General features: G+C 49.2%; 2 protein-coding genes across 2 annotated transcripts; both read right to left on the reverse strand.

The window, feature by feature from the left end:
* Positions 1-275: 275 nt before the first annotated feature.
* LOC119104611 (atlastin) lies at positions 276-4,466 on the reverse strand. The gene is made up of 2 exons (XM_037228332.1): positions 4,417-4,466; positions 276-2,226 (listed from the first exon to the last, which is right to left on the reverse strand). The coding sequence occupies exon 2, from the start codon at positions 2,224-2,226 to the stop codon at positions 343-345; it is 1,884 nt and encodes a 627-aa protein (XP_037084227.1). The 5' UTR covers positions 4,417-4,466; the 3' UTR covers positions 276-342.
* A 10,641-nt stretch (positions 4,467-15,107) lies between these two features.
* LOC119104756 (atlastin-2-like) lies at positions 15,108-15,926 on the reverse strand. Its single transcript, XM_037228475.1, has one exon. The coding sequence runs from the start codon at positions 15,924-15,926 to the stop codon at positions 15,108-15,110; it is 819 nt and encodes a 272-aa protein (XP_037084370.1).
* Positions 15,927-25,334: the final 9,408 nt, after the last annotated feature.

Consider the following 25,334-nt stretch of genomic DNA (forward strand, 5'->3'; position numbering starts at 1 on the left):
GCTACCACAATGAAGACGACATCGCTTCCATTATGTGTTAGAAACGCCCCTTGCTATGACGAAAGCTGCATTTTATAGTGCAAGGAGACAACTCAGCAAAAAAGAGGCAAAATCAACCCGGCAAGTGGGATCCGAATTCCTGTTCACATCACTGAAATAGCATTTTCGGTGCGCTCTCATGCCGTAGCAGGACACTGACAACAGTGGTATTTTACGGCACAGATCAAAAAGTCATAGTATTCAATTAGCAAATTTATTATTGCATCAGCCGCTCGCTGTTCCCCAAAATTCGCATCACTGAAAACCCATACCCCACAGCAGGAAGTCCTCCAGTTACAGTGCTCACATTACACTGCACCATCTGCTGTCAAGGTCTTTCTTTTGCTGTTTCACCTGGTGGTGAAGGTCTGATATTTGGTTGACCATGTTCTTCAACTTCACCTCATTTTCAACTGAGCGCTGGTAGTCACCAAACCTGGACGTCAAGTCCACAACCATGTTCTCTCGGTACGTAGAACAGAGGGATTCGCTACCCTGTTTTAGCCCCTCAAACAACTCTTCGGCTGCCTTCAGTGCTTCTGTATGACCCTGTCTCAGTTCTTCATCCGAGATAGAGCTGTTTTGAGTCGTGCTGTCCATCATAGCCTGGTAGCATTCCTTCGACATCCTCACCGCGTTGGAGTTTTGCTGCGCACATTGCCGTGTTCTTTCCTCCTTTTTTACTTCGTTGTGGAGCATAATCTGTTTGTGCTCAAAATGGATGGCATCAGCTAGACGAGAACGACATTCTGAAGTCTTGTCAGCACCAGCCTTCTCGGCATCAAACCGCGCGAGGGCCTTTTTCATCGCGCAACCGTGTACTCTGTCTAGCTCTTGGGGTGGAACATGCCCAACCTCCTCACCAGTCACGGTCTGCATTGCTTGTGCATAGGTCGCTCTGCAGGACTCTTTCAGGCTCGCGTTAAACTTTTCCGCCTTCAGCCGTTCTTCTTCAAGCTTTATCTTGTTGAGCCTCTCAACGGGCTTAAACCACTCTTCCATCTCCTTGAGCAGTTCGCCGTGGTTGAATTCCGATACTTTCCAGTCTCCCATCTTCTTGCGGTTCTTGAACGTGGTTTCAGCCCTGTGCGTGGATTCAATGTGATGCCTGAACAGGTCGCCTTCACTCAGCGCAGATCTGTCGCCGCCCAGGACACTCTCCATGTCTTTGATGTACTGTAACCTCGCTTCCCGGCGTGCTACCATGTTGTTGGTCTCGGCCGTCACTTGGAGAATGTTCTGTGGCTTGGGGATCTTGTCGCCCTTGAACAGGTCCAGGTACATTTTCAGGTAGTTTGCCAGATCTCGGGCTTTCATGGGATTGCCTGCGACCGTTCTGATCTTCAGGTTCCCTGGTGCCAGGAGAATGGGCATCAACTCATTCAGATACTGGACAAAGTCCTCCTCCATGTCCCCAGCACATACGTTTAATTTTCCGCCGCAGGCGACTTTCTTTCCGGGATATGGCAGTAGAAATCCGCTGATCTCAGTAAAACAATCTCTTATATGCTTGCGGACTTTTTCTTGCTCCTGATTCCCACTGGGTTCTTTGAGCCATTCGTCAATAACTTCCTTGCCTCCGGCTGCTCCCAGCGAAATCTCAGTGAACTGCCAGTCACGGATAAGGAAGAGTAGCTTCTGGAAGGGTGCGCCGCTGCCTTCATCATCGAGCGCCATGCGACCGTACTCTGTGAACAGCTGCAGATGTTCCAGATCATCGTTCTGCACGTTATTCATCAAGTTGAAGACTACCAGGGAGCTGAGCAGCGTGCTGAGTGCAAACACCGTAGCCGACTCCGCGACCGTTGACTTGTTGTCGAATGCTCCCTGTGTATCCACGAGCAGGACGACAGCCTCCTCTCCCGATGGCAGAGTCACCGGAACAGGGCTTGACATGAGCATACCAGTGGTGTGGCGTTTATAGCCGCCCTGCCATGGAAACCCCACGCCGTGGGGCTCCTCATTCATCCAGTTGGTTTTGTCCTTCGCGCATAGATAGCGAAACATCATGTCGAGCAGGAACGATTTTCCCTTGCGGAACGCGCCGGCTACGGAGATCGGCACGACGGGCTTATCTATGACGTCGTCAGCAAGAAGAATTGACTCCAGATTTTCAACATGGAGACGAAAAGTATGGTTCTCTCCCGAAGAGAGAATCTGTCTTGCTCTTGTCATGTTTGCCTCCATCTGAAAAGAAACATTTTTCGTTTGTGCAATCAGCTCTGGTTAAAGGAATATTCCACATGTGAATATATCAAAGCAAGCATCAAATAGGATGAAACACGCTCAGTCCTTATAATTGGAATACTTTATGTGGAAAGATGGCTCTCGAGAGCACCATATCTGGTTTTAGCAAATATGCTCCATGATCCGCCGTTGTTTGATTGCGTCATCGTACCTTGCACAACACTAATTGAGAGCCAATGGGTGGCCGTTTTATCTGGAAATTGTGCTCACGAGCTCCAGACATGAACGATTCGACAATTGTAGTTTCCTGGCCTTGATCGCTGCATGGCCAATGTATTGGAAGGATTTTAATAACGTTGCTATGGCGTCATGAATGCATGGGATCTTTAAATAGTCTGTACAAAGCATTGTGCACGTACATCATGTTACACCGCATGCAAATAGAAAGTGACAGGAAATGATATTTTGCCTTTGCATGCGGCCTTGAAATGAGATGAGCATGATTTAAGGTGCCGTGCTTTTACACATAAAAGTCGACATTTCCTTAGCTGTATGTCGATGCTCCTGGTAGGTTGAATATGGTGGTGCATATGGTATACTTTTTATGAAATTGCCGACAATGGCGGGCTCAGTATTTTTGGGCTGGCTTACTTGATCCACCGAAAGCAATTAATAATGGACGTTACAGATGCGTTTAACTCAGTCATGTTCAATCGTCGGCCTCTCCCAAAACATAAATTTATTTGCTAGTTAAATTGTTGTGAGAAATGCGAACAGGAGTCTGTGCAAATCTGTGTATTTCGTCACTTAAGGAGGGATACCGCACGCTGTCAGTTCTTTGTGACATATTGACTACCAGGAGGGCGCTTCGGGAGCATTGCCGGGGCGGACAGTGTCAATGGACGAGAAAGTAGGTAGTTATCTACACGCCTTCGTGCTGTTTTGCTTGGCGTCGTGTTTTAACACTTAGAGCGCAGTTCCGATTAAGCCCAACGTTCATCTGCAGATCTGTCCCCGGAATGATTTCACGAATGTGAGCCTCATTTTTTGGCGTAAGGTCAAGTAGTTTTGAACAGTGGCGTATCAAACCTGAGCGACGGCTGGTGCTTCAATCTGCAGAAAGTCATGTCACTTTTGCTTCGTTTTTTTCTCTCGTTTCTTAACAGAAAGGAAAAACCATAGGCTTTCTGTCGAGCTTGAATGAATTGCCTTGATGCCAGGTGCCTTTTTGTATGCTGTTTTCATCGCAAACAACGCACTTTTTTGGCAGGCACTCTCGAATGCGCAACATTGCCGGAGAGGGGATCCTGCATCGGCCGTTTTAAAAACTAGGAATTTATCAAGATTTAAGAGCAATTCTGTATTGGTCGAGGCTGCTTTCATTGTTTGCTCTCGGTTGAGCGTTATCTGTTTGACTCAGCGATGAGCCTCGCGCCAGTACAGAAGCTCATTTTTGGTAACATTGCTTTGAACTGTCTCGTTGCCACCCCACTCAATGGGCTTCAGCACATGATGTTAAATTTCTTTGCGCCGATTTCGCAGCCTGTCGTAGCAAGTTTGACGTCATTCTTGACAAGTGCAGCCGACGGCATCGTTTGCCACTGATGGCATGAGTCACTCCAAAGCTGTGAGAACAAGGTGCGGGGGATGGGAAAGCTCACTTCTCTTGAAAGTATGCTTTTATCCCTGCAATGATAAATGAAAATAACCGACTTTCATGGTGTTTCCGGCCCATGCGCCTCTCGTGATGAGCTGTTATTACTGCCATGATGCGTGGCTTTGCACCGGCCCCAAAATGCATTTCGGCAAGGCTTTTCCGGTGCATTTTCGCAAAACTCACAAATGCGCAAAAAGTAAACGTTACCACAAACATCATGCAAACGTGCACCGTAACCCACGGGAAGGAAAAAATGGCATGAGAACAGACTTTGTTTCGACAATTTTGAGGCCTGCCTACGCCCGTCGGGCCGTGACTCACAGTACCGAACAGCTTACGCCTCGAACGCCACGCGAGGCGCCTAAATCTGCTCCAAAAGATTAGCACGCCCACTCATCCTCCCTTCGGAGTCATCGCGACGCCGTGACTCAAACGACTCAGGCGCCAGAGCTTGCCTCCAAGCCTGTCACCTGTCGTCTGTCCCCTGTCGCCGGTCCGCCTGTCCGCCTGTCCGTCCGTCTGTCTGAACTCACCGGCGGGCGGCGAAGGTTGCACCGACAGGGGTCTGCAGAGTGGGCCCGTCTTCGCCGACGGCAGGGGCGTATCTGTGCTCAGCCGCACCCGACGAGTCGGTCAGCGCGGCCAGCTGGCTTATCTGCACCGGCCACGTCAGCGGGGGCTTCCACGCCGTTCGGCGGGGTCAGCGGGCGGCTGGGCGCCGCGGAGCTGCATCTGCGAGTGCCAGGGCGCAGCCAGGGTTTTGTTAAGCAGGCAAAGCTCGGCGAGGCCGCATCACGGCAATTATTGCCTTTCTGTCGCCAGCCAGTTATGCTGAAAAGCCGAAGATCCGAAGCGAAGGGATGGGCTGCGCTTGTTGAGAACAAAAGCAAGCTAACTGTGAGAGAAGTCCAAGCCAGCCACATTCTTGCCTCGTTTCTTATAGGTCGTTGACGTTTAATCAATCCTTCCATCACCAAGCGCTACGCACTGGTGCTAGGAATCCCCACGGATATACTTAAAAACAAACTTATGGAACACCCCCCCCCCCCCTTGGCTACGCTCTGGACAAGTGCAGTTCATGTCTAATGACAGTGTCTAAATCGGGAAGAAGTAGTGCCTTATTGAAAGAGCATGATGAAATGCTCAAACTCTGGCGTCCGCATCGGGCATTGAATTCGAGTTCAGTTCAGTTGCATTTAGTTCAGTTCAGTTCCATTCAGTTCAGTTCAGTTTATTTGGGATCATTTCGCGCAGCGGGCTTCTTTTCATTCCAGTCAAGTACATTACAGGAGACATAGAGCAAACCAATGCACTGCACAGTCACGCACGACAGTTGAACTGTAACCACGTGATCACAACTTGTCATACGACTGTCAGCTCAAAATGTCCCAACTGGCGATCTCCACGAGCGAGGCTGAGCCCCGGCGATCCCCACGGGCGAGGCTGAGCCTTGGCGAGTGTGCCGCCTCCGTGCTCTTAGTGTGATATCGATAATATCGATAAAGCCGATAAGCAGGTAGTGCGGTTCACCGCGATTGCTCTGGGGCGTTTGAACCGCGTGGCAGTAGATAACACCGGTGCAAGGGGGAGGGGTGGGGGCAGCGACTTTTCCTGGTTGCAGGCATAGGGCAAGTATGCGGCAAGCAGATAACAGGCGAGCGACAAGCAGGCGCAGGCAAGCGGCAAGCCATTGTATGCAACGGGTAAGCAAACATGGGGCAAGCATTGAGTCTCCTTAAATGACATGGAACATTCCTACCCTGAAGATGTTTCCTAAAAATATCATCTTCCCAGAAACACACGTACACACAAACAGAGAGGGGAGAGAGAAAGAGAGAGCGGGTATATATACATTATTTTTTCACGCGACTCGTTTTCTTAAGTCTCTTAATAGCACACTGTAAAACAAAGCTTTGTCCTGGCCTAGGGGGAGGGGGATCACGGCTGGTATAATGGCTAGGGCCAGGGGTGCAGTTTTGAAAGTGAGTTACGGGGCCTGAACGGGCAGAAAATGATATAATCTACCCCGAAAAGTTCTCAAATGCACCCTTTTCTCCCCGGATTGTGTCCAGCTTTTCATCAAAGCTAGAGGGAGCGGAGTTCAATGGGGGGGGGGGGGGGGGCTGAAACCACCTCTACCTCCACACTGGATAGGAAACTGCCACTCCTGGTTAGGACGTTCGGCTCTGGGGCTGCTGGTTCTGGGTTCGAGTCCCTACCACGCTACTACTGCATCCCGCATGCTCCTAATAAAGGCGTCCCGTCCTGAAGTTGGCTTGGTAGTCGGTGAGACGTTAAGCCTCAATCACTATTTTCATTACTGGTCAGGTAGGTCTCCGGTATTACTATCGGGGTATGCCGTTAAGCTGGCGGGGCTTGCCGTGATATTTTTGATCGCTGATCGCGATCGTCTGATCGCGATCGCTGATCGCGATCGTCGAACATTTCCAGAGCGGAAGGAGTGTACTGGTCGCAAAAGCAGAACACTTCAAGAGCGGAAGGAGTGTACTGATCGCGATCGTCGACACCAAGAACGGAAGGAGTGTACTGATCGCGATCGTCGAACACTTCAAGAGCGGAAGGAGTGTACTGATAGCAAAAGCAGAACACCTCAAGAGCGGACAGACCCGCCGCAGCGTCGACGGGAGTTGAGCCGCGATGTGACGACGGCAAGACCTGACGTAGAGACGGGAGGTCCCCGTCTGGCTTCATTCATTTCAGCTTACCACACAGATCTCCTCCAGCATGTTGGGCAGAGGGGTTTTTGTCGGTGTTGTGAATGCGGGCAGACCAACACAATGCGCGCCCTCTGCAGGGTCAGCGCTACCACGGGTAGTGAATCACAGCCTCGTAACCGACCACCAGATGGCAGCATGGTGTCCGTGAAGAGACGGGCTGGCGTTGGTAGAACGCGCGCCTGCTCGCAGACCGTCCCCATGAAGAGGCTTTCACTCCTCCTGCCATCTATCAGCGGGGTTTTGAATCACACCACGTGATCGCAGTGTTAAACAGAACTTTGACCGCATGCCCACCACCTCCAAGGCGATCATCATTACCAGTGGTTTTGTATGGCTAGGGATAGCCTGAAGGAAATCAGGGTTGATAAGGCGGTCGGACCTGACCAGATGTATGGCAGAGTACTGGATGAGTGCGCTGGTGCTTAAGCTTGTTCTCTTTCGTTAATACTAAACAAGTCCCTGAGTTTCTCAGAAATACCCGAGCAGTGGCGCAATGCCAATGCGATCCCAATATTTAAGAAGTGAGCAAAAAAGTGTCAGCAAATACAGTTCTATTAGTCTTTACTCACTCGCATGCATGATCTTAGAGAAATTAATTACGGCTAGCTGTCAGTCACACTTAGATACGGATCATTTGCTGAATAGTAGTTCGCACGGGTAGGGCTTTGCGCATTTCATCCGGTTGGCCGAAGCCATGAGCCTTGTCCATTCTTGGGACACATACTTTGACAAATTTTGTTTACTTTACTTTGCGATCATAATTTCGACTTGATATAAGATAAAAGCTCCTTTCACTACCGGTATTTCGGTATCATGAACTCAAAGTTCTTGCGTTGGGTTAACGACCTGCGACATAGCTGGGGGCACTGATTAAACGAAGCTGAAGTGATTAGCAATGAGCGCATTAGGAGCACTCAACATTTCGAGCTGTCCTTATCATGAAGAGCCCATCTCTTGAGAATGGGCGCAGAACAGCAGATGGACGTTTGTATTTACTAGTAATGTTTTTTCCCAGTACATCGATTTTGCATCCTGTTTTGGTTCAAAAACGGATCATTTCCTGGAGAAGAACCGGTCACTATCTGGCCACAGCACCTGTCTGCTAAAGTGAACACTGCACGTGCGCACAAATGGTGCCGCTTCGAGGCCCCTTCAGGAGGCTACAGGAAGGCGCTGTTTCAAGAGGCTGTTCGCACTTTTTGCTGACGATATTAAATTGGCAGGGCTGTCGACAAATCCTGATCAGGTGAACCAGATTCAGCTTGACTTAAATGAACTAGTGAACTGGAGTTTTCCGTGGCAGATGTCATTCAATTATGATAGGTGTAAGGTGATGCATCTGGAGGATGCACCCGAGGGCCTCGACCTGATGCGACGGCGAGCTCCGGGGGGGCACGGGCCCCCGGAGACAACCGAGGGCCTCGGCAGGATGCGACGGCGAGCTCCGGAGGGGCACGGGCCCCCGGAGACAACCGAGGGCCTCGACAGGATGCGACGGCGGGCTCCGGAGGGGCACGGGCCCCCGGAGACAACCGAGGGCCTCGACAGGATGCGACGGCGAGCTCCGGAGGGCACGGGCCCCCGGAGACAACCGAGGCCTCGACAGGATGCGACGGCGGGCTCCGGAGGGGCACGGGCCCCCGGAGACAACCGATGGAGATGCCGCCCGGCGCGACGTGGGCTGGGCCTTCTGACCTTCTAACCTCCGATGACCTTCTCGTCTCCAGAAAACACCCTGGCCGTGGCGGCCCCGTACTGGTGGGAGGGATGAAGGGAGGGGAAGGGGTACGAACCCATCTGATCAGTGTCGCGTAGTGAGAAGCAGACCCCGCCGGCTCCCCGCCCTCTCCCACCGCCCACTGAGCTCTGGTAAGAGGGCCGAGACCATGCGATGAGGGCAATGCGTCTGGAGACTCCCCGATCACGAGCGCACACTCGACATCGGCGCCCCGATCGGACGGCCTGTCGTCGGCTGTGCGGCGTCACGGGGAATCCCAGGGAACCCCCGGTGCTGCTGACTATGGCCTCCATCGACAACCGAGACCACCGCCTGCGCACCGGTTGCTTCTGGCACAGAGCCAACGACGCATGCTCGCGGCACTACGGTGGCTGTCTGCCATGAGCATTCTCGTTCAGAACGGGGACGTCCAGGGACAGGGACAGCGTTCGGGGACGTGATTTAGCTTCATACAGCGGAGTTATGGATGTGCATTTGTTCAAATTGTGTCTTGTAAGCATTCCAGCCGGCAAAATCCGCCTTTGCCTGGCCTCTCCATTATCAAACCATTGATACACGGGATGCGTTGGTCAGACTATGCTAATTTTGGTCTACGAGCCTATACGACGCAAGTCAAAGCGCGTAGATTGTACTTCTGTCAATGCTCCTGCCGCTAACCTGGCCGGGTGCTCCTGGTCGCACAGGGGTATTAATTCATGGTCTTGGGTAATTCCCCTTTGCTCAGAGGGCCCTGTACCCTGGCCTGGGCTCCATATGTCAGCCTGCCGAGGAACCACCGGTCGTTTAGGGGCGCACCACTTTGGTTCTGGGCTCCTTTCGCTTGCTCTGAGGACCGTATGCTTGTTAACAAGAGCCTGTTTGTTCGCCGCAAATCAAACGATCTACGATCAAATCTCGATCAAATATCGATCTACAATCGAACGATCCACGTACGATGTAGGCAAATCAGAAGTGCGTAGATCGTACGTTTGTTTCCAAGAACAAGACTGGTCTTGGATCGGAAGATCGACATTAGTGTGTAACGTTTGCCTCCCTTCGTACCCCTGTGGTCCCCGCTGTGACCTACTCAAGAGAGCGCGTGACACCAGAGGCCTATCCTCCGCCCTGGTGACCCTCGGCGGCACAGTGGTGAACCTTTCCAACGTGGCGGTGACCTACGTGACCTAGAGGTCACCGTTGAGGTTACATGGGTCTTGGCAGCGTTTGTGCATCATAAGTTGGGGCGCCTGGCTCAACGGATGCTCCCCACAACAACGTATGATTCTACTTCAGCTGCTCATGCGCGAAAAAGTCGCATATCATATCTGGATTTATTATACGCGAAATAAAAATTGGAATGTAATACGTATCTGAGATCAAACGAACGACAGCGTATCGATCACTATAAAATGAAGTTGCCCTAAACACCTTGTCTTGTTGGTCTGACGAACTCTTACAGAAATGCTACCGTTCGTGGCAAAAAGGCGGTGAAACCTGCGGGGAAACGGACCGCTGGAGACTCTATCGCTTGCACTAACGCGGCGCGGTGCATGGCTGACTCTGTCGGCGTGGTGTGTCGCCCACCTGATAGGCAGATAGCTGCGAGTCTGGACCAATGACAGGGCCAGGTCTGTGATGCGCTCTGCTCCTGCAAACCGACCTTTCTTCTCGGAGGCATAAACATCAGGGTAGCGAACATCCCAGGGGTCCAGGACTACCTCAACTTGGCCAGCAACCTGAACGTGACGACATTGGTGAATCATTCCACTCACCCTCCAACAACGTCCACGGCACTTGAATATATGATCACTTATCAACCCGACCCACCACCAACTGTCGCTGTCCTGCCTGATGCCATCAATAACCATCGGGCCATCACCATCACTGCGGGATGGGATGAGCCCATCACTGGGCAGGATGAGACAGCCAGTCCAGAAACGCACTGCTCGGCTCTGGCACCGGGCTGACTGGCACGCCACCTGCCTGGACTTGCTCGCCGCTGACTGGGCAGATCTCCATGACACCAGTGATGTGGGCATGATGGTGAAATCATTTAATAAACTGTACAATGACGTCATGGGTCGTCGCCGCCCGGCCAAACTGCCCGTGTGAAGCGCCTCAGGTGCCCCTGGCTGTGTGATGACCCGCAGTCTCGGGCTGTGATGACCAAGCGGGACACAGCAAGGGGCACCTGGCCGGCCCCGCGCACCCCAGGGGCTCACACGGACTTCACACGGCGGAAAAACAGCGTTAAATGTGCCATCATAGCTGCTAGACGTGATGGCCTCTGCGGCGTGACGACGTGTGGTGGCCGTCACAGTTTTTGGCCTACTTTCAAACGATTCGCCATGATGTCATCACCAAACCGAGAAGATCCGTTAAAAGGCAACCCTGACCTGGCTGACGAATTCAATCGTCATTTCGCGACGGTTGGGTCACGGATTGCCGCCAGACTTAGAGGGAACACCGGACAGCCTCCGAGACCGCCAATAGTCTTCACGACCTCCTCCACTTTTGAGCCGCCTACGCTCCCTGAATCACCTTAGCTGATCCGGTGGAAGAGCAGCTCAGGAGCGGTGGATGTGGACGGCGCACCGATAAAAGCGGTGCGCAGATGCTTCCCTGTGATTGGTCCGCACCTTCTGCGGATCGTCAACTTCTCCCCCACAGCTCGGCCATTCCCCGGCGAGTGGAAAACTGCGTCCGTGGCACGCATCCTGAAGTCAGGTGACCCAACTGTACCAGCTTATAAAAGGTCATATCTCTCTTAAGTGTGCCGTCCAGAATTCTTGAAAAAGTCGTTTCCAGCCAGCTGAGCACGTATCCCCGAAGTATTGGTATTCCAAGCCCTGTTCAATATGCCTACCAGCAAAGTCATTGCACTGAAGGCGCTCTGCTTGACACTGTCGGAGAGGTGATGAGGAACGTCGACAGCGGAGAGATGTCTTCGCCAACTGCTGTCAACCTACCCAAGGCTTTCGACAGCGTTGGTTATGGTTTGCTGGTAACAAACTGCAGGTACGGCGTGGACTCTGATCGGTTCAAAAGTTATTTGAGTGGTCGAAGACAGGTGGTAGGTGTAGGATTGACTAGTCTACCGCTAACCCGTGGGGTGCCCCAGGGACCGACAGTCGGTCCGCTATTATTCACCCTATCCGTGGACGACTTACCCAGTCACATTGACGAATTGATCACATTGTCACATTGACGCCTCATCTTATACGCAGATGACCTTCAACATCTGGGTCACGCAGCTCTCATCAAGCAGTCTCCATGCACTACAAAATCGTATGGGAATATCAGTTTGCGCACTTTGGGCTTGTTTCAGCGCGCTAGCTCATTGAAAATGAACAGAGGCAAAGCCAACTTTGGTCTCAGAGACTCAAAACATAATGTAAAGAAAAGCTGTGATTTTCGCTTTACGATAGATGGAGAGAATATCTCACCTTCACGGCACATCAGATTGATCGGTGTAATAGTACACCCGACGCTTTTGTGGGGTCGCCAAGTCGCCAAAGTCGTGCAAAAATGCAATGCTAGCTCTTATCTCGCTGTACCGCCTCAGGCATTGCTTTACACCTTATGTTCTCAAAATTTTTATTTCAAGCCTACGTATTTCTAGACATAACTATCCGTATTTTCGTAAGGGCGGTGCGATCAAGTGCCAAGTGCCGAGGAGTCAAAATCATAAATCAAAAGTGTTATTGTATATCATATATATATATTTCTGTCATTCACCCCGCCCACACACACACACACACACACACCACAACACACACACATATATATATATCATTATATATATATATATATATATATATATATATATATATATATATATATCTATATTGTATATATATATATATATGTGTGTGTGTGTAACACAATATATATATATATATATATATATAATATATACAATACTATATATATATATCTATATATATATACAACCAATTATATATATATATGTATGTATAAATGGATATAAATATAGGTATAATAAAATTAAGCAACGAATTCTCTGGGGTAAGACGCAGCCAGCGTATAACACCGACTCTGGAATCTCTAGGCTGGCCCCGGATTGATGACATGGTAAAATAGAGGGGCGTGCTAAAAGAATTCAAATCACGAAGATGCAAAGAATTACCCCGGCTCTCCAATCTCTTTTTATTATTATAGGAAACTTTGCTCGTAGATAAGCCCGCGAACGAGTTGTCGACAACCCGACCCGGCCATGTGGTCCGTGCCGCTGTGGATGTGCTGGCAGTTCTTGAGACCCTGACGATATCTCGAGCAAACGGCACACGTCAATTTCCAGCCGCTGTTTGGCGGGAACGCAATGGTGCGTCCGTCTCCGCTCAAAGAAGGATCTCCATAAAAAGGCCAAAAGCCAGGAACCTACAATGTGCAGGAAGTAAACACCGATACGGAAGATCGTGTAGCTACAGCGACGAGCGCACATCACGTCGAAAAACATTTGTTACGGTACTTTTTCGGCCTGTTGTCGCGCACAGTCGCTGAACGCAGATCATTTTCATTTTTAGAGGACCTGTAAGCGGCTTGTTTTAAAACTCAAAACGGCTTGGATGGCATACCTTTTATTTGTAATAGGAGCTGACGCATCACGTGTGATTTGGATGCATGCACGCCCGCGCAATGCTAAACAAATGTAGACGGCCGCCACGTCGAAGACACCGAGGTTTCAGGTGCACTATATTTGATGACCGCCCATCGCCAACACCGCGCTTCAACTCCTCGTGGACGCTGACAGGGAAACAACGAAACCTCGGAAATGGACAGACTAGACCTAGAACTAAACAGAGCCGAAACAGACAGAACAGAGACTAAAGTTAGCAATACAAAATGAATACCAAAATAGCATGGATTGACTGACGCTAAATTAGACCTCAAGATAATCGCAAGCTAAGTGACTCAACAAACGAGAAGCGAGCACTAAATCAAACTAGAAATGCAAACGGTGCACCGACTACACAAATGCCGTTACAACAGAGGCGTATACATTAATATTTCATCGCCTGATACTCTAATTGAACTGCAATTACAAATCTATTGAACTGCAAACTGAGCATCCGTACACTGCCGCAGTCCAAAGGTAAAAACCCGTTGACCGTTTTGCGTTTTTTTATGTCGCCTGATTCGGCTACTCATGCGGAATTTGGTGATCAAAGCCACTAGTTCAAATTTTTCCAAGCTTTTATCCTATTTTTCAGCTAAGAGCTTGTGCAAATTTCAACTTTTGGCTTCAGTATCTGAATTCGGCACTAAGAGACGAATCAATTGACATAAAAAACGAAAAACGGCCAGAAATTAGCATATGGGGTTTTACCTTTGACGGAGACTGGTCCCGCCGGCATTGAACGTCCTGTTGAAACAGCGGAACAGGTTGCTGAGCAACTGCTGGCGAATATTTCGGGCCTGTTCATCTGACGTCAGTTCCCCGGCGGAATTCAGGCGTCGTTTGCGGAGCCACCGGCCAACTATGCGGGATTTTTTCATCTCCTTTGTTCTCTTCGCACAGGTTCTACGACGGGCTGGCGAGGGTGTGGCCGCGTTTAGCCGCAGCTTGGGCGGACAGGATGTGATCTGGGCGAGGGGAACGATGGGGCGGAGAAGTGGTGTTCGTCAAGAAACCGAACCTGCCGAAACGCATTCTAATTTCGTTTGTTCACAACGAGCGGAACAAAACGAGCCTTGGAAATATGGCAAACCAAATTAAAGGGATATGACGGCTTTTAGAACCACGCCACCTGTGACGCTTCGGACTAAAATGCTACCACAATGAAGACGACATCGCTTCCATTATGTGTTTAGAAACACCCCTTGCTATGACGGAAAGCTGCATTTTATAGTGCAAGGAGACAACTCAGCAAAAAAGAGGCAAAATCAACCCGGCAAGTGGGATCCGAATTCCTGTTCACATCACTTGAAATAGCATTTTCGGTGCGCTCTCATGCCGTAGCAGGACACTGACAACAGTGGTATTTTACGGCACAAATCAAAAAGTCATAGTATTCAATTAGCAAATTTTATTATTGCATCAGCCGCTCGCTGTTCCCCCAAAATTCGCATCACTGAAAACCCATACCCCACAGCAGGAAGTCCTCCAGTTACAGTGCTCACATTACACTGCACCATCTGCTGTCAAGGTCTTTCTTTTGCTGTTTCACACTGGTGGTGAAGGTCTGATATTTGGTTGACCATGTTCTTCACTTCACCTCATTTTCAACTGAGGCGCTGGTAGTCACCAAACCTGGACGTCAAGTCCGCAAACGACATGTTCTCTCGGTACATAGAACAGAGGGATTCGCTACCCCTGTTTTAGCCCCTCAAACAACTCTTCGGCTGCCTTCAGTGCTTCTGTATGACCCTGTCTCAGTTCTTCATCCGAGATAGAGCTGTTTTGAGTCGTGCTGGTCCATCATAGCCCTGGTAGCATTCCTTCGACAATCCTCACCGTTGGAGTTTTGCTGCGCACATTGCCGTGTTCTTTCCTCCTTTTTTACTTCGTTGTGGAGCATAATCTGTTTGTGCTCAAATGGATGGCATCAGCTAGACGAGAAACGACATTCTGAAGTCTTGTCAGCACCAGCCTCTCTCGGCATCAAACCGCGCGAGGGCCTTTTTTTCACATCGCGCAACCGTGTACTCTGTCTAGCTCTGGGGTGGAACATGCCCAACCTCCTCACCAGTCACGGTCTGCATTGCTTGTGCATAGGTCGTTCTGCAGGACTCTTTCAGGCTCGCGTTAAACTTTTCCGCCTTGCAGCCGTTCTTCTTCAAGCTTTATCTTGTTGAGCCTCTCAACGGGCTTAAACCACTCTTCCATCTCCTTGAGCAGTTCGCCGTGGTTGAATTCCGATACTTTTCCAGTCTTCCCATCTTCTTGCGGTTTCTTGAACGTGGTTTCAGCCCTGTGCGTGGATTCTATGTGATGCCTGAACAGGTCGCCTTCACTCAGCGCAGATCTGTCGCCGCCCAGGACACTCTCCATGTCTTTGATGTACTGTAACCTCGCTTCCTGGCGTGCTACCATGTTGTTGGTCTCGGCCGTCACTTGGAGAATGTTCTGTGGCTTGGGGATCTTGTCGCCCTTGAACAGGTCCAGGTACATTTTCAGGTAGTTTGCCAGATCTCGGGCTTTCATGGGATTGCCTGCGACCGTTCTGATCTTCAGGTTCCCTGGTGCCAGGAGAATGGGCATCAACTCATTCAGATACTGGACAAAGTCCTCCTCCATGTCCCCAGCACATACGTTTAATTTTCCGCCGCAGGCGACTTTCTTTCCGGGATACGGCAGTAGAAATCCGCTGATCTCAGTAAAACAATCTCTTATATGCTTGCGGACTTTTTCTTGCTCCTGATTCCCACTGGGTTCTTTGAGCCATTCGTCAATAACTTCCTTGCCTCCGGCTGCTCCCAGCGAAATCTCAGTGAACTGCCAGTCACGGATAAGGAAGAGTAGCTTCTGGAAGGGTGCGCCGCTGCCTTCATCATCGAGCGCCATGCGACCGTACTCTGTGAACAGCTGCAGATGTTCCAGATCATCGTTCTGCACGTTATTCATCAAGTTGAAGACTACCAGGGAGCTGAGCAGCGTGCTGAGTGCAAACACCGTAGCCGACCTCCGCGACCGTTGACTTGTTGTCAAATGCTCCCTGTGTATCCACGAGCAGGACGACAGCCTCCTCTCCCGATGGCAGAGTCACCGGAACAGGGCTTGACATGAGCATACCAGTGGTGTGGCGTTTATAGCCGCCCTGCCATGGAAACCCCACGCCGTGGGCTCCTCATTCATCCAGTTGGTTTTGTCCTTCGCGCATAGATAGCGAAACATCATGTCGAGCAGGAACGATTTTCCCTTGCGGAACGCGCCGGCTACGGAGATCGGCACGACGGGCTTATCTATGACGTCGTCAGCAAGAAGAATTGACTCCAGATTTTCAACATGGAGACGAAAAGTTTGGTTCTCTCCCGAAGAGAGAATCTGCCTTGCTCTTGTCATGTTTGCCTCCATCTGAAAAGAAACATTTTTCGTTTGTGCAATCAGCTCTGGTTAAAGGAATATTCCACATGTGAATATATCAAAGCAAGCATCAAATAGGATGAAACACGCTCAGTCCTTATAATTGGAATACTTTATGTGGAAAGATGGCTCTCGAGAGCACCATATCTGGTTTTAGCAAATATGCTCCATGATCCGCCGTTGTTTGATTGCGTCATCGTACCTTGCACAACACTAATTGAGAGCCAATGGGTGGCCGTTTTATCTGGAAATTGTGCTCACGAGCTCCAGATATGAACGATTCTACAATTGTAGTTTCCTGGCCTTGATCGCTGCATGGCCAATGTATTGGAAGGATTTTAATAACGTTGCTATGGCGTCATGAATGCATGGGATCTTTAAATAGTCTGTACAAAGCATTGTGCACGTACATCATGTTACACCGCATGCAAATAGAAAGTGATAGGAAATGATATTTTGCCTTTGCATGCGGCCTTGAAATGAGATGAGCATGATTTAAGGTGCCGTGCTTTTACACATAAAAGTCGACATTTCCTTAGCTGTATGTCGATGCTCCTGGTAGGTTGAATATGGTGGTGCATATGGTATACTTTTTATGAAATTGCCGACAATGGCGGGCTCAGTATTTTTGGGCTGGCTTACTTGATCCACCGAAAGCAATTAATAATGGACGTTACAGATGCGTTTAACTCAGTCATGTTCAATCGTCGGCCTCTCCCAAAACATAAATTTATTTGCTAGTTAAATTGTTGTGAGAAATGCGAACAGGAGTCTGTGCAAATCTGTGTATTTCGTCCCTTAAGGAGGGATACCGCACGCTGTCAGTTCTTTGTGACATATTGACTACCAGGAGGGCGCTTCGGGAGCATTGCCGGGGCGGACAGTGTCAATGGACGAGATAGTAGGTAGTTATCTACACGCCTTCGTGCTGTTTTGCTTGGCGTCGTGTTTTAACACTTAGAGCGCAGTTCCGATTAAGCCCAACGTTCATCTGCAGATCTGTCCCCGGAATGATTTCACGAATGTGAGCCTCATTTTTTGGCGTAAGGTCAAGTAGTTTTGAACAGTGGCGTATCAAACCTGAGCGACGGCTGGTGCTTCAATCTGCAGAAAGTCATGTCACTTTTGCTTCGTTTTTTTCTCTCGTTTCTTAACAGAAAGGAAAAACCATAGGCCTTCTGTCGAGCTTGAATGAATTGCCTTGATGCCAGGTGCCTTTTTGTATGCTGTTTTCATCGCAAACAACGCACTTTTTTGGCAGGCACTCTCGAATGCGCAACATTGCCGGAGAGGGGATCCTGCATCGGCCGTTTTAAAAACTAGGAATTTATCAAGATTTAAGAGCAATTCTGTATTGGTCGAGGCTGCTTTCATTGTTTGCTCTCGGTTGAGCGTTATCTGTTTGACTCAGCGATGAGCCTCGCGCCAGTACAGAAGCTCATTTTTGGTAACATTGCTTTGAACTGTCTCGTTGCCACCCCACTCAATGGGCTTCAGCACATGATGTTAAATTTCTTTGCGCCGATTTCGCAGCCTGTCGTAGCAAGTTTGACGTCATTCTTGACAAGTGCAGCCGACGGCATCGTTTGCCACTGATGGCATGAGTCACTCCAAAGCTGTGAGAACAAGGTGCGGGGGATGGGAAAGCTCACTTCTCTTGAAAGTATGCTTTTATCCCTGCAATGATAAATGAAAATAACCGACTTTCATGGTGTTTCCGGCCCATGCGCCTCTCGTGATGAGCTGTTATTACTGCCATGATGCGTGGCTTTGCACCGGCCCCAAAATGCATTTCGGCAAGGCTTTTCCGGTGCATTTTCGCAAAACTCACAAATGCGCAAAAAGTAAACGTTACCACAAACATCATGCAAACGTGCACCGTAACCCACGGGAAGGAAAAAATGGCATGAGAACAGACTTTGTTTCGACAATTTTGAGGCCTGCCTACGCCCGTCGGGCCGTGACTCACAGTACCGAACAGCTTACGTCTCGAACGCCACGCGAGGCGCCTAATGTGCTCCAAAAGATTAGCACGCCCACTCATCCTCCCTTCGGAGTCACCACGACGCCGTGACTCAGACGACTCAGACGACTCAGACGACTCAGGCGCCAGAGCTTGCCTCCAAGCCTGTCACCTGTCGTCTGTCCCCTGTCGCCGGTCCGCCTGTCCGCCTGTCCGTCCGTCTGTCTGAACTCACCGGCGGGCGGCGAAGGTTGCACCGACAGGGGTCTGCAGAGTGGGCCCGTCTTCGCCGACGGCAGGGGCGTATCTGTGCTCAGCCGCACCCGACGAGTCGGTCAGCGCGGCCAGCTGGCTTATCTGCACCGGCCACGTCAGCGGGGGCTTCCACGCCGTTCGGCGGGGTCAGCGGGCGGCTGGGCGCCGCGGAGCTGCATCTGCGAGTGCCAGGGCGCAGCCAGGGTTTTGTTAAGCAGGCAAAGCTCGGCGAGGCCGCATCACTGCAATTATTGCCTTTCTGTCGCCAGCCAGTTATGCTGAAAAGCCGAAGATCCGAAGCGAAGGGATGGGCTGTGCTTGTTGAGAACAAAAGCAAGCTAACTGTGAGAGAAGTCCAAGCCAGCCACATTTTTGCCTCGTTTCTTATAGGTCGTTGACGTTTAATCAATCCTTCCATCACCAAGCGCTACGCACTGGTGCTAGGTATCCCCATGGATATACTTAAAAAACAAACTTATGGAACCCCCCCCCCCCTTGGCTACGCTCTGGACAAGTGCAGTTCATGTCTAATGACAGTGTCTAGATCGGAAGAAGTAGTGCCTTATTGAAAGAGCATGATGAAATGCTCAAACTCTGGCGTCCGCATCGGGCATTGAATTCGAGTTCAGTTCAGTTGCATTTAGTTCAGTTCAGTTCCATTCAGTTCAGTTCAGTTTATTTGGGATCATTTCGCGCAGCGGGCTTCTTTCCATTCCAGTCGAGTACATTACAGGAGACATAAAGCAAACCAAGGCAATGCACAGTCACGCACGACAGTTGAACTGTAACCACGTGATCACAACTTGTCATACGACTGTCAGCTCAAAATGTCCCAAATGGCGATCTCCACGAGCGAGGCTGAGCCTCGGGGATCCCCACGGGCGAGGCTGAGCCTTGGCGAGTGTGCCGCCTCCGTGCTCTTAGTGTGATATCGATAATATCGATAAAGCCGATAAGCAGGTAGTGCCGTTCACCGGGATTGCTCTGGGGCGTTTGAACCGCGTGGCAGTAGATAAACACCGGCGCAGGGGGGAGGGGGGGGGGGGGGGGCAGCGACTTTTCCTGGTTGCAGGCATAGGGCAAGTATGCGGCAAGCAGATAACAGGCGAGCGACAAGCAGGCGCAGGCAAGCGGCAAGCCATTGTATGCAACGGGTAAGCAAACATGGGGCAAGCATTGAGTCTCCTTAAATGACATGGAACATTCCTACCCTGAAGATGTTTCCTAAAAATATCATCTTCCCAGAAAAACACGTACACACAAACAAAGAGGGGAGAGAGAAAGAGAGAGCGGGTATATATATATATACATTATATTTTCACGCGACTCGTTTTCTTAAGTCTCTTAATAGCACACTGTAAAACAAAGCTTTGTCCTGGCCTAGGGGGAGGGGGATCACGGCTGGTATAATGGCTAGGGCCAGGGGTGCAGTTTTGAAAGTGAGTTACGGGGCCTGAACGGGCAGAAAATGATATAATCTACCCCGAAAAGTTCCCAAGTGCACTCTTTTCTCCCCGGATTGTGTCCAGCTTTCCATCAAAGCTAGAGGGAGCGGAGTTCAATGGGGGGGGGGGGGGGCTGAAACCACCCCTACCTCCACACTGGATAGGAAACTGCACCCCTGGTTAGGGGCATTCGGCTCTGGGGCTGTCGGTTCTGGGTTCGAGTCCCTACCACGCTACTACTGCATCCCGCATGCTCCTAATGAAGGCGTCCCGTCCTGAATTTGGCTTGGTAGTCGGTGAGACGTTAAGCCTCAATCACTATTTTCATTACTGGTCAGGTAGGTCTCCGGTCTTACTATCGGGGTATGCCATTAAGCTGGCGGGGCTTGCCGTGATATTTTTTTTTGGGGGGGGGGGCCTTCACACCTCCACTTACCTCCATACCTCCAACAGGACCACCTTTGGGTTATCGGGGGCCTCCAATAAGACTTGATGTTGATAAGTAGAAAATCTCCGGCCTGTCCCTTATTTAAAAAGGGTGCTCCACATTTACATGGGGGCTTGAACTGAGGTAGTGTTTTTGAAGGGTCATTCAGTGCGCTTGACAGCTCTGCCCATTTTAAGACTTAATGAACTCTGGTTTCTGAGCTAGGCACCCGCGAAATTATGCAGAATTTTTCAAAGTTACATAGGCATGCATGACGTCATAAAAACGTAACGCAATTACTGCTACCTCATTTGCCTGCAGTGTTAAAGGCCAACAAAAATATGACCATCGAGTTGTCCGCGTCTGGGGTACGTCAGCACAATTTTTGGCATCAACGGACTGCAGTTGGCTCGCAACCAATGAAGTGCGTGCAGCGCAGGCTTCGAACACGACGGACGTGCATGCATACAAAATCGCACATGACATGTCAGTTTTTCTCACAAATAAAAGGTTACCCTCCAAGATGTGCTGACTTTTAGAATGAGCCAATAACAGGTCCATTAAAAGTGAAAAGGATCTGCAGCGGTCTTAAAAACACGCAATCCCACCATGATTAGCAACTCAACAGAAAGCAAATGGTAGACACCACCACTACGACTACGAAGGGTATCTTCCCACGGATTAGAGCTAGCATGCGAAGGTAGTGTGCTTCAGAAAAACAGAATTTTAGCGGGAGGTGATTTAGCTTTTTGACAGTAGTTTCCATAAGTTTTGTTTTGAAGTAGATTCATGGGGAACCTAGCACCAGTATGTTGCGCTTGTTGATGGAAAATTAAAATGAAAAGGAGTATGCTGGTCTTCTGTTTTTTGCCTGAAAGCTACGCTGTGTAGATTAGGCTATTCTATGTTGCCAATCAAACGCCAGCCATGGTGGGTGTCACCTGATATCATCATGTGTAGTCAGTGTGATAAATGTGATTTTACGCTATATGTCACGAAAAGGTCAAAGGATTGGTTACACGTCAACGAAGTATAAGGAACAGGACAAGAATGTGCTCCCTTGGACTTTTCTCATAGTGAGTTTGCTTTTGTTTTTAACAAGCACAACACAGGGAGCAAGCAAGCGCTTGATACGCAAGATGGAAGGTTCATCTCGGGAGATAACAAGCAAGGACACTGCTGTTATGTTCAACGAACTGGTGTTCATACACACACACACACACACACACACACACACACACACACACACACACACACAACACACAACACACACCACACACACACAACACACACACACCCACACACAACACACACACACACACACACACACACACACACACACACACACAACACACACACACACACCACACACACAACACACACACACACACACACACACACACACACACACACACACACACACACACCACACACACACACACCACACACACACACACACACACACACACACACACACCAACACCACACACACACACACACACACACACACACACACACACACACCACACACACACACACACACACACCACACACATATATATATATATATATATATATATATATATATATATATATATATATATATATACACGACACCAGGATTTTCATTGCTGTCCTTTTTGATGACTTCGCGACTCTGGCTCCACAATTATTTTGAGAAACTGGCACCCAGGTTAGATAATGTGAATGCGTTTGAAGCGGACCCAGAGTTGCCACTTCCTAAATCGGTTGTAGCTGAACTGGTAAGGTTGACCTGACCTTTCCCCAAAGGGGATTTCTTCTCGGGTTTTGGACACTTCAGTTTGTGTCCTCGACGATAAAGATGACTGTGCAGCTTGTACTATTCTAGTTTTTTTGTTTATGAGCAACCACCTCCCATTTAAAGGTCATGTGAACCTATACTTATTCAGATAGTTAGAGGATTTTTGGATGGAATGTAATCTACGGGAAAAAGCATTTTGGCAATTCGAGCCCTTGTCATCAGCGTTCAACCGCGCTGCCAGTACAGCTCGTCGTTTAACGAAGCCGGCCCCGGGCGTAAAAGATGGTGTTATGCAGAATGGCGTGGTTTGGCGAATACGGATGAGAGCCAGCCGATTTTTAAAAATACACTGCCATCATGAACCTATGTTTAAAAAACAGAATTAAATTTGCAATACATTCTCAACAGATATGTCGATTACTGGGAGGACAGCGAAGCTAAAAGCTGCTGACCGAATGAGTCTCCCGGGTGGGTCTTAAAAGTCAAACACTTGCAGACTGGTCTGACAAATGAAGGAATTGACGTACCAAAACGTCAGGTACCTTTTTGTAGTATTTTGGAACAAAACGAACCAAATTTACCGGGCTGTTTCTAGGGACCAAGTGTACCAGTAGAGCTGAAATTTTACTCATTCCTTTAGTTCATTTTTTGTAGCCCTTTCATTACCCCAGTAGATCATCGGGCAGGGGGGAGAATACTCAAGTCACCATAAACAGGGGGGTGGTGTTCCGCCCCCCCCCCCCCCGAAGATACAGACATTGCCGTCTGGGAACAGACAGGCAAGGATTCCCCCAGAGTGTAATACGAACTAAACTGCACTTTCTGTTCCGATTCATAGCGCATATTTACCAGTGTTTTGGCCAGACCACTGACGCAGTGTCCGGCTCACCATCGACAACACCAACCGTTTGCCATGACAACCGAGGTCTCAATTTGCATCTATTTTGTATTCCAGTTTAGCCCTAATTGGGTAGCATCTCCATCAACACAACCAGTGCAAATCATGTAACCGTGTCTAGAAAAAAACTAAACATCGAGCCGAAACTGAACTGGACGTTGAACTTGGGGGCATTTTTCACTGAAAAAGTCCTACGCAGATGGTACAGAGGCTTTCCAAGTTTGGTTTCACAAAGCGATACCCGTCATACATGATACAGCGCCTAATTACTTCCCTGTTCATTTGAGAATGTTTGCAAAAGCCTATCGCACGTCCCTACACAGCATCCAGCTTTAACACGAGCCCGGGTGGCCGACTGGATGCACTCCGCCCTGGTGAGGAGGTCAATTTGCCCCCCTGAGATCTCGGGAACTAAGAGGGCTAAAACACTAAATTTGCGGAGTGTATTCACCTGTACGTGAACTCACTTAGGTCAAAATTTCAGGTTCCTATATCATGACCTTCGCGTCGAATAAGGTCAAACAAGGTCAAATTCCGGGTTGGTCCCCAAAATGTCCCCCGAATTTAGATAACCGTTTCTAAGGAAAAGGTCACATCCTCATTTTAAGTCTGTGACCTTGTTTGGCCTTTTAAAGGTCATGGTAATCAAATTCATGCAAGCTGCTCTGAGTTCTGCATTAAATAAGCGACAAAGATTACACTAGGCAGCACGTTCCGAAAAACAAATGTCGACCTGGGTCACCTTAGGTCAATGGCCTATTCTGACATCTAAGAATTTCATGGAAGATTATAATGCGGTTCCTGCTATCAGTAAATTTGAAATGAACACCAGAAACTACCCCATACAGCAGGCCCTAGAGTAATAAAACAGGCTGGTTTTGACCTTGGTTTGACATTCATACCTGACCTTAGGTCAATGTAATTTGCTCAATAACTGTTGTGTTGCCTAAGAAAGCATATCAGAGATGTATGGCTTCGTCTAACACGTCTTTGTTGCATCACATTAAACGATTCCATAGAAATTGATTTCGCTGAAACCATGACCTTACTTTGACCTGTCATAGGTCAGCGACCCTACAAGGTACATCTTAATTTGTAGTGCCAAACGATCCGATATTTGACTGTCTACGGCTATGCAAAATCTCGTTCGGCTACGCCTCGACGTTCGGAAACTGTTCCGGAAAAACCTTCGGGGCAATTTGGTCCCTCCACCCGAGCGCGTGTTAAAATGGTTGAGAGGTTTTTCCTTTGAAGTTCAAGGATTTTTTATCAAGAGACTCGTTTCCATGCCTTCATAGCTCGACCTGTTATCCAGGCTGTTTTTTCCAAGATTTGTGCTCCGCAGGTACCTGGTATAATACAAAATATGTGGATTTGGTCCCATGCAGTTACGTAACCAAGCAGAGTGCTAATGGGAACGTTCCTCCTTACACTCCTCTGTAGTGATAGATATGCGTTCGATACCCGGTGATTTCGCAGAACTATGGCCCAGATTCGCAAATTTTGAAGAAAAGTTGACACCTCCACTGGAAAAATATTACTACGTCCCTTACCTATGAGATACTATCAGGGCTACATCCCACCACCGCATAGGAAACTACAACCCTGTGCCAGGGGCCTTAATTTTTGTAAGTTATTGGGAGGGGGCAAAACGAAGGCCCGACAGCCTATCCCTGCCCCAAATTTCTCACCGGATTTATCCCCACTTTATTTTGATTTAGCTCAAATGTACGTTATAAATCGTTGTACGATTTATAAAATATTTAATTCGGGCAGCACAGAAGTCATGCGTGGTTGGATCCAGGGAGCAGGCAATGGACGCAGCCGTCTCTTCTGATCGACACACGAAGGCGCCGCTTTAGAGGCCACCTTAGGCCACAGGTGACGCTCTTCTTTGGCGGTCATGGGAGGCGGCACGCATTTCGGTTGTGGGGGATGGGAACGGGGTTATCCATGAAGGTTTCAGGCCATCCTCATCTTCAGAGCTTTTCACCGCGTGTCTAATGGCGCTAGGAATGTTTATTGCATTGTTTATCCGCTTAGCTGTGACGATCTGTATCTTATGGTGAGAGTAGCCGCGATTTTTGATTATGAGAGTGGCAAGAGACGCCACTTCGCCGCGAGATCAAAGAATATATATATATATATATATATATATATATATATATATATATATAT

This window comes from Pollicipes pollicipes, unplaced genomic scaffold (assembly GCF_011947565.3).
Source record: "Pollicipes pollicipes isolate AB1234 unplaced genomic scaffold, Ppol_2.1 Scaffold_6052;HRSCAF=7182_pilon_pilon_pilon, whole genome shotgun sequence".
Classification (NCBI taxonomy): domain Eukaryota; kingdom Metazoa; phylum Arthropoda; class Thecostraca; order Pollicipedomorpha; family Pollicipedidae; genus Pollicipes; species Pollicipes pollicipes.